Genomic DNA, 9,839 nt, shown 5'->3' on the forward strand with positions numbered 1-9,839 from the left:
ACCACTACATCCTGTAGGGACACTATAGGGTCATTCAGACTGATGGCACATGAGTCAATAATAGAGACAAACTTCTGCAACACCATGTAGCCACTTGTGGGTTTACTGGGCAGTAATTCAAAAAATACAGTTTTAACCAGCTCCATCATGTTCGACCTCCTCTACCGTAAACCACATGACCATTGTCCTCAAGGGGGGGGGGTCTCCCTGACAGAGAGGGTCCATTTATTCATAATAGACAAAAGAGAAATCATAGAAATGCCTCCGGTCACGGCCGTCCTCCAGTGACTGGGAGCTTCTGTGATTCACATGCTTGACGAACCTGAGCGTCTCCTTGTCCCTGTAGACCAACCCAAGGGCGTTGTCCTCGGGGGACACCGTGAGGAGCTAAGACCCACAGCAGACAGTGAGAAAAAGCACACTGCAGCACACTGCAGCACACTGCAGCACACTGTAGCACACTGTAGCACACTGCTCTCTGATAACACTCATCCCCGTAGCAGGGATTCAGACGATCACTCACCTCCTCGTCCTCTCCGCTGGCGATGTATGACGTGAATCCTCCAAGATCAGACTGCCAATCTGCAAGAACACGCCGGAAGACGTTTCCATCTGTAAACTACTTCACTTAAACCTGCTCCTTTAATCCACCTTCATTCATCAGCTTAACTTTCTTCCCTCTGTCTCCAACTTACTCATTCCCCAAACTTTTTCGAGATGTCAGTGCCCTTGAAAGGCAGTGATGGTAGCGATATCAAAAAAAAAACTTACAGCTACACTCTCAGAAAAAAACGGTACCGGTTTGTACCGTTGCTTGTCACTGTACCCTCAAGGGTCCAACAATTGTTCCATTAACTGTAGGTAATAATACCTTTTAAAGTACAGAAATGGACTCTGCGGAACATCCCCGAGGTACAAACAACATCAATGGTACAAACATGTTCCTCAGTCCATTTAAAATGTCCAATTACGTACAGCTAAGGGTACAACTGGCAGTCCCTTTAGGGTACAGCACCAGTGACAAGCAAAGGTGCAAACTGCTACCCTTTTCACTGACATTGAATATCAGGCCATCACTGCCAGTTCCCTTGGAATGAAACTAACTGCCCCACCTAAACGGGTCCAGTTAAACAGGGCAACTGCGCAAACAGCTAAACTCTATGTCTATTATATGCTACCCTAATTAATGACAGGTGGGGGGTGCAGTGGCTAAGGACAGCTACTGGTAGCCTGAAGGTTGCCTCTTAACGTTCCTGGAGGTAGAAGGCAGTACTCACTCTCGCAGCCGCAGTAGAGCAGCAGGTCCAGGGCAAGCTCCATGTTATCCAGGTCTGTGTCATGGATGAGGGTGTAGTCGCCCGCTCCCCAGCGACGCAATTCCCCTCTGCAGACTGGAGTGCTAGGCTCTGGGCCAACAAAGGTCAAAGGTCAACGGACAGCCAACAGGGCCTGAAAACAGGAGGCGACCTTATCGGCGGTGACTGACCCCTGCTCTTCTTCTCTTTTCGCTTGCCGCATTGCTTTTCCGATGGTGCTGCTTCGGGGGACCTAGTCGATCCTGCCGCACAGTCCTGCTCTTCTTCCTCCTCCTCCTCCTCCTCCTCATCGTCACTCCCAGGTGCCAGAAAGTGCAGTTTGAGGCCCGTGAAGTTGGAGAGTAACAGGAAGAAGGCCTCGGAAGACAGGAGCTCCCAGCAGCCACTCACGCACGGGGGAAGGCCCTGGAGCGCAGCCCGTTCATAGCTCCTGCAACCCGATTCGTCGGACGGTGCACCAATCAGAAAATACCACATAAAACTTGACCATGATAAGATTCTTTGTGACTGACGCATATAATGTAGTAATGGATTAGTTAACAGGCTATTCTGGAAGATAGGAATCTACCAAAATGGCAGAATCTTTCTGGGAAAGAAAGAGATCACCTCTTATTGGGAGGACCTCTTCTGGTCCACTGGATCTCAGCCTTCTTCAGGGCTTCATTCACTTCTTTAAACTTGTCTTCCTGTGAAGAATTTCCAATTACACCATGTACATTAGCCATTCTATAGGTTGTCATATGTCAGACATGAGCAGAGCCACAAATTCACATAAAACGGACATTTTAAGAACAGTAACTTCACCGATGTAGGAGGCTAGTCCTAGACCAACTGCGCTACTGTAAAGTTGCAGTGATGACCGTCATCAGGCCCGTGACTCACCTTGAGGAAGTTTTTGAGGAGGATCTCAGAGCTCTCCTCAAACTCCTCCTGCATCTGGGCCTGGTAGGCCATGTCCAGATACACGGGGTTGACCCACTCCAACAGGAGCTCCTCCTGAAGAAGAACAGATACAAAGTCACTGTGAGTGGACATAAAAAGTACTTCTCGTCTTCTTTTACTCTTCATTTATACAGTGTCTCTGATCATCACCAAACTCTTTAAATCCTTTATTCCAGGAGCTCAGAGGGAGCAAAATCATGGACCGACTGGGGGTCCCTGAGAGCCGGACTGGGAAACACTGATTCAGACAAATGATTCTCAACCGGGTCATCAGGAACCCCCAGACAGTCCATGATTTTGCTCCCTCCCAGCTGGAAAAAAGCTACCTCACCGACATTCATGACATTGCATTGTTTTTCATCTTGATGGGCCAGATTTTATAGTGATACAAAAGAAAAACCGTCACAGCCCAGTTTGAATAGGAGACTTTAAGACCCCTGCTTTAGACAAATGATTTGAGTCTGCCACGCGGATCACAAGAAAACAGCTCTGAGGTAAACAGGACTGAAGGTGGAACCTGGGAAGGGCAGACCATCCACCAGCCTTCACTTACATCGCGAGGGAGGTGCGGATTCCGGGGGATGGGGGGCTCCACGTAGCGAGGGGGTCGCTCCAGAGATGTGCCGTGAAACCAGCCACCCATCGACAGGCGACACTTGTCTTCTGAGATTATCTCTGCCACCTGTGTGGCCGGAGAGCAGAGGCACAGCTAAAGACTTTTCCACGTCTGTTAGTTTTGGGTTCGTCTCACGACAGTCTGGATAGGGAGCCTCATTTGAAGGATTTTAGATCTTCCATGAGAATTCAACACTTTCACCCCAAATCTGGTCTGTGTTTATCGTCAGGTGAAGAGCAGTATAACCCTCACCTGGTGAAAAGAGACAGGGGAGACCTCAAAGAAAATCAGGGTGTTCCACTGGGGGACCAAAGACTTCACAACGTCCTTGGGCTGGTAGTTCTCTGAAAACAACCAGAGACGAGAAGATCGACCCTGCTAGCGGGACAGACCACCATCCATCCGGTGACGGGTGACACCAGCGAGACTGAATATAGAAAAGTGCCAGAGAGGGTCGTTATGGTACTGACCATCCACACTGTAAAGGTCTAGAGTCCCCCCATCACTAGCCTCCCAGGGGGGGACGAGGTAGAAGATGAAAGCCACCCTCCTGCCCTCTAGTTCATCATCGTGACACAGCAGCACATCTGTAGGTTTAAGAAAGTGGTTGATACAACCCAACATCTACATGAAGGGGTAATTGTCTACATTACAACAACCCCTATGCATCACGTTCCAGATCAACTACACGTGTTCCACTTCACATTAAATGTTTAGTTTAATGGGCAATTTGTTTAAGGAACAGTTCTTATACAAATTGTATTCTACTGAAGCAAGGCACGTTAAGTGTTTTGGTGGAATCACTTACAATAGGGACATTCAATGAATGTTAATATGTGAATGAAAAATGGACTAACCTGTGACAGGAAATATTCTATGTTTAGATATTAAGGAAAATAACACGGAATAATGCATGAAAAGCGGTATATGGCGTGTATATAATTCAGTACAGCACAGGAATCGGTACTGGAGAAAGTTCACAGCGTCCATTTTTAGAAGACGTCATCTCTCAGAATAACATCAGAATAAATGGCGATTGTGGAAAACAATGTATCCTGATGAATTCACAGTCAGGGGAAGAAACCGCTCACCTGTGTACTCATACTTGGCACAGGAAATGTCCACCACAGCCTCCAGCTCTGTGTCCAGCACATCGCTGAGCCACTGGCGAAACTGCTCGAAGATCACAGTTCTGCATAAGGGCAAGAGTTTCCCCTGTGATACAACGCTCACATGGCCTAACTTGACATATCAATAATCTGCGCTTCAGAGATACTATACACTTTAACATGGATATACAGAGTCTCCGCTTTTCTCCAGTGATCATGTTTTGCTGCAGTAATACGGACATTAAAACAAGATAGGTTGTCTAAACTGAATCCTTAATACAGAAGGTCAGGCTGGGGAGTGTGCACTGGTACAGTGCGCTGCCACACCCGCTATACGGCAAAACATTCTGGGATCCCAGTTGGCGACCCCCCCTGACCAACATGTGGTTCAGTCCCACCCTCCGGAATTGGCCATTTATCTGCCGCAGCCAGGTGTTACGTGGGCGTCCCCTCGGCCTGGTCCAGCCACTTAGGTCCTCAGCAATGAGGATCCTGCGAGCCGGATCACCCTCGGGGAAATACCCTTCATGGCCGTAGTGCCGTAACTGACGGTCTCTCATAATGCTGGTAATGTGGCTCAATCGAGACTCCCTGAGCAGCTGCTCGTTTGACACAAAGTCAAACCAGTGACACCCAAGGACTCTCCAAAGTACCAAAGAAGTCCAGTCTTCGACTCCCTAGATAGCGTCCATGTCCTGCAGCCGTACGGCAGGATAGTGAGCACCAGCACTCTAAAGACTTGGACTTTTGTCCTCCTACAAAGATATAGATCCCCCCCTTCCTTCCCTGAATGTGGGAAAGCATATAAAACTGTTACCAATACAGTCATGCACACATCAGTTGAAACAGACGTACCTTAACCCAACAATGTGAGCACCCTTCCTCTGCTTCAGGTCATCCGACTGCCAAGAAAGTGTCCAAAACAATAACAACACTATCACTACCAGCCTTAAATAAACCACCCTCCAACAAAGAAAAAACAGTAATGTGTATTATAAACTTTATTATATATACTTTGTTATAATATTCTTAGTGAGGTTGCTGTGTGACGCAGTTTTCCCGTTTACCTGTTTGAATTTGTACAGGTCGTTGGATTTTTCATGAAAATTTAAAGCCAGAAGTTCCTTCTGTAGATTCTCCAGGAAACCCTCGTTCTGAATGAAGTTATTCAGCACGCAGTGTGGGAAGGGATGACAGTCCAGCACCAAACCGCCTGTAAAGCAACCATTGCTATATTTACATACTCCAACGCTTAACGTTGGTCTTTATCGGTTATCAATGTCAGTATTAATGACGAATTTTTATTACGGGCTTTTTACTGGCAGTTCTGAAGCTAGCCAGCTAATAAACTGACCATGTGAGAATGTTTTCCTCCTGTGCCACGCTTCCTTCACTTTTTCTTTTATATCTGCATCCTGGATTATTCCCGAGATTTCCGCGATCTCCTCTCTTTTCTCTTTTTTCTTCCCTCCTGCAGAGGTCCCATCACTTTTCTTGCGTTTCGAAGTCATAACACACGATGAACAACGTGCGTTCAAGTCGGTCGAGTCGCGGAAATTTTGCGTAACCAATATTAAAAAAAAACTACGAGTCCCATAATCCTTTATGGCGTCGTCTGAAATAGCGTGTTTACCACATCTTGCATTAAGAAAATCGGCGTCAAGTTTAACATTATTCTCATATATGATTAATATTATGGGTTAAAAAACCTCCAAAAGTAAACATTTTTGCACGACGATGTTACCCATAGAGGTAATTTCCGTGTATATTTATTTGCACGCACGCAAAACGGCCCCTCGCTTTTTTAATCCCCAGTTTAAATACGTAATGATTTTTATTCACTATTTTAAACTGCTCTCGTAAACTTTTGCCCACAAATTCAGGTCAATATTTACAAACTTTTAACACAAACATAAGATGTCTTTACCAAAAGACATTTATTTTTAAAAATGTAAGTTTACAAATAAAAACACAACAGGACATTTTTATTTACTAAACAACTGTACTCTCCAAAAGGAAAAAGACAAAACACAGAACTTAAAAAAAATTAAAACAAAAAGCATAAGTTTTTAATTCAGTACATGTCAATCACATATTCCAAATCAAATTCACCGGTAGCGAACATCTTGACAAAGACATCTTGCTTCTGCAGCTCTACTTGGCTGCCAGCTGTAACTTCACGAAGTCCATGCATGATGTACGAAGACGGCACCACTGCGCAAACCACTCAGTTGTAAATAAAGTTGAACCTACAAACACCAAATACATTTTCACTACAACTGCACACATATCTCACTGCCTCATCAATATGCTTGCATTTAGTTGTTTGACATGCAGAAACGGATGCCCATTACATTTTTAATGGATTCATACTAGGTTACAGGTTACACTAGGAAATTAAGGTTAAGCATCCTTTGTTCTGCTGGATTTTAAACTGAGCAGAGGGTTGCCAGCCACCTGCTTAACCAGGGACTCTTGGCTGCCTTCCTGTTCCACATTTTGAAAAGAAGCAAATACAAACTGAACATGTCTCACCTGCTCAGTAGCTGTGGAAGGCTGGATATGATTGGTCCATAGCCTGGGGCGTTGTCATAGAGCTCGAACAGGGGTGCAGCGACCAGCTTGTAGTTCTTAGGAACTGCAAAGAGGGCTGCAGCATGCACACGCACACGCACATATACACAGTCACAAACACATCCACAGTCGTAACATCTGCTTACACGTCTGAGCATTTCTTACCAAAAATATCAAAGTGGACATTTTAATTTTTGCATTGGTTCTGATTTACTGCTTCATTTAAAGATTTTGTGTAGACAAAGATCAGGCAATTTTCCGTAAGTGTGTAATGAAAATCACTAATCATAAGCGCAGCTGTAAAAAAATGGGAACGACTATCACCAGTCAGAGAGCTATGTTATCAATGCCAGCATGAAACTGAAAAGGCACAAATTCAATGAATATTTCTGAATGAGGATCATCTTCATATTTAACCACTAAAGCAGCGTTTCCCAACCTTTTTTGAATTGTGTACCCCCTGAGAGATTTTCTCATACCACAAGTACCCCCTTTGTCAAATGTGTTGATGATTCAATAGTTTATGTCTTTTTTTGCTCTTTTCATTGATAAAAGCTGGGTTTGTTATTCATTAAGCAACACATCCCAGATAGATTTTCTTTCTATACCAGGGCACAGCTAATGGAATGGCTGATAATATTTACCCATCATCAGGGAAATTAAATATAAAAATTTTTTCCACGTACCCCCTGTAATGTGCTCGCGTACCACTAGGGGTACGCGTACCCCCGGTTGGGAATCACTGCACTAAAGTACACAATCTCATTCGTGTTCAGCCAGCATGGTGCAGGACAAGGACCAGAGGCCCTTACCTTTCTCTTGCAGCTGGACCAAGAACAGCTTTTTATGCTCTTTGGGCTTGGTGATGTGTGCTGGAATGTAAGGGTACTGGGGGGAGGGCCGGGGGTCAAAGGTCAAACGAGATCAGTGGTTTAAAATATCAACATCACAACTACCCTCAGAACACAAAGACGGCAGCTTTCACATTACATCATGGCATCATGTGATATGGTTGGAAAAATAAAACTTGCTTTTATTTTCTTCATTTTGGTATAAAAACTACAGCTACAGTTTAATGGTACCAAGGAGAATTAATCTTTACTAAGACAGATTCATTTTCCTGACATTTACAGGAAACACACTGCAATCATTGCTGACCATCTTATGTCACGTTAAGTACTGTACTGAGCCACTTTGTTCAGACTCAGCAGATGGAAACACAGGCAGCTTACAAGATTTAGCCGAATTCCTGGATTTGGGTTCTTAAAAAAGGAGCAGCACAGAGAAATTCGGTTATGTGCTTCGTGAGCTACCCAGCGCCTACCTGGGGGGGTTCAAAGTTTGGCCTCCACCAATTCCCAATGCAGTCGTCAATAACCCAGTCCTGTTTCACCCCATCCTGACGTCCCAGAATCTGGAGACAGACACTTCCGACACTAAGTGCCATGATTCAAATCATCCATGCAACTAGCCGCACGAATAACTGGGAGCCATTGCAGATCATGAGTTAATCACTGGGATAACACCTGTGAGGCGCTCTGAGAAATTTACCCACTGAAATAAAACAAAGTACTTAGTTATGCCCAAATCTGCCTCCCGTCACAGCTAAGCAGTGTCAGTACCTCTGTCATCAGTCGCTTCAGCCCTTCCACTTCGTCCTCGCCGGGGTTCAGCTCTCCACCGGGTCTGCAGTGCAAAACACACACGTTCATGCAAAAGAAAAACAAACTTATTGAAATGCAAACTTCAAAAATTATGCACAATTCAGTGTTAATTTCACAGCATTAGCATACATGAATCGGAGGAAACCCCACGACGACATGGGGAGAACATACAAACTCCACACACTCAGGCGGAGACTCGAACCCGGGTCCCAGAGGTGTGAGGCTAACTACTGCACCACCATGCCGCCCCCCCCCCCAAAAACAGTAACTAAGTCGCGCCAAATAAAGTGCATTTCAGCGCGGTCCCACACCGACTCACAGCTTAAAGAAAGTGGTTCCCAGCTGCAGGAGCAGAACGTGCGGCAGTCTGTGTTCATGCACAATCAGGACGCCCTCCACTGTCCTCCTCATGCCGATTTTCTCGAACTCCTCCCGCATCCGCTGGAAACGCGCCGCGACCGAGCTGTCTTTCTCATAGAGAGGTTCTTTCGTGCCGAACGTGTAGTTGGTCAGGGGGTACCTGAGAACAGCCAAACACCGTCAGGTCGCCCCAAAACCTCTGCGAAATAATGTCGGGCTGACTTCAGGAGAAGGGGGCAGGCAAAGAAACCGAACATAACAAACCAGATGCATATAATCACTATATTAAATAAAGCAACATCTCACTTACAAGTTAATGGTCCTTTCCAGCGTGAGCGGTTTTGTTGGGGTGCTTATGTATTTGTTCCCGAATTGATTCACTCCACGCGGCCAACCGGTTGATGATCGGTTGGGTGGCACGACAGACATGACTGAACAACAGCTCACGTAACCAGATCAGGAACAAACCACAACACTAGCTTTATCTGCTTGCTCTCAACCCAGTCAGTGTATAATCAACACTCACCGGAGAGTATAAACGTCTGTAAAATCATAACACTTCCCTCCTTCTACGAAGAACCTCCACATCCGGGTCACAATTCAATACGCTTCCAGTTTACAACAGTTTTTTTTTTTACGACAACATGTGTCGATTTACGGCAGTTGTTTCCAGTGGGTGAATCTCAACACAAAGAATGTAAAGACGGTACTTGTAGTCTTGGAAAGACCGGTCTTTCTGACTTGTCTTCCAAGAACGAACTTGTTTTCTGTACTTCTTTTACACTTAGCCTACTTATGTATATTCCAACTATCCATCATATTACCGTATATTGGTGCCGTATATATGAGTCCAACCCATCCTGGGTTGTTCCCTGCCTTGCGCCCTTTGCCTTTAGGATAGGCTCCGGACCCCTCACGACTCTGAATATGACAGTTACAGAAGACGGATGGATGGATCGATGAAGTCATATTGTAAGGCTTGATCATTATTTGCGTTGTTAGTTATTTCACCTGAAACAGAAACGGCCACGATTCTTTAGTTCTTTGTTACACAGATGGGCTCCATGGATTCAAGCTGTTTAAAACAAATTCTGACCATACCACCTAAATGTCACAGCTAGGGTGGAATTATTCTAGTAAATTTATGTAAGGTTTCCATGGAAATTTTACCATGGGAATTTTATGAATTCATGAGGCACTACCAACTGGGTGTCATTCTGGAGGACATAGATTTGTACCTACGTTTGATTTTTTCTTA

At 45.1% G+C, this 9,839-nt stretch overlaps 2 protein-coding genes across 2 annotated transcripts; both read right to left on the reverse strand.

Moving 5' to 3' along the window:
- Nucleotides 1–80: 80 nt before the first annotated feature.
- ogfod1 (2-oxoglutarate and iron-dependent oxygenase domain containing 1) lies at nt 81–5,561 on the reverse strand. The gene is made up of 13 exons (XM_048973670.1): nt 5,338–5,561; nt 5,051–5,196; nt 4,839–4,885; nt 3,966–4,066; nt 3,345–3,461; nt 3,127–3,218; nt 2,812–2,940; nt 2,199–2,312; nt 1,923–2,002; nt 1,487–1,746; nt 1,278–1,406; nt 524–582; nt 81–387 (listed from the first exon to the last, which is right to left on the reverse strand). The coding sequence occupies exons 1-13, from the start codon at nt 5,492–5,494 to the stop codon at nt 226–228; spliced, it is 1,593 nt and encodes a 530-aa protein (XP_048829627.1). The 5' UTR covers nt 5,495–5,561; the 3' UTR covers nt 81–225.
- A 342-nt stretch (nt 5,562–5,903) lies between these two features.
- nudt21 (nudix hydrolase 21) lies at nt 5,904–9,196 on the reverse strand. The gene is made up of 7 exons (XM_048973683.1): nt 8,892–9,196; nt 8,541–8,741; nt 8,180–8,243; nt 7,882–7,971; nt 7,370–7,445; nt 6,519–6,633; nt 5,904–6,232 (listed from the first exon to the last, which is right to left on the reverse strand). Exons 1-7 carry the CDS (start codon nt 9,008–9,010, stop codon nt 6,211–6,213), a joined length of 687 nt encoding a protein of 228 aa, XP_048829640.1. The 5' UTR covers nt 9,011–9,196; the 3' UTR covers nt 5,904–6,210.
- Nucleotides 9,197–9,839: the final 643 nt, after the last annotated feature.

This window comes from Brienomyrus brachyistius, chromosome 13, assembly GCF_023856365.1.
Source record: "Brienomyrus brachyistius isolate T26 chromosome 13, BBRACH_0.4, whole genome shotgun sequence".
Classification (NCBI taxonomy): domain Eukaryota; kingdom Metazoa; phylum Chordata; class Actinopteri; order Osteoglossiformes; family Mormyridae; genus Brienomyrus; species Brienomyrus brachyistius.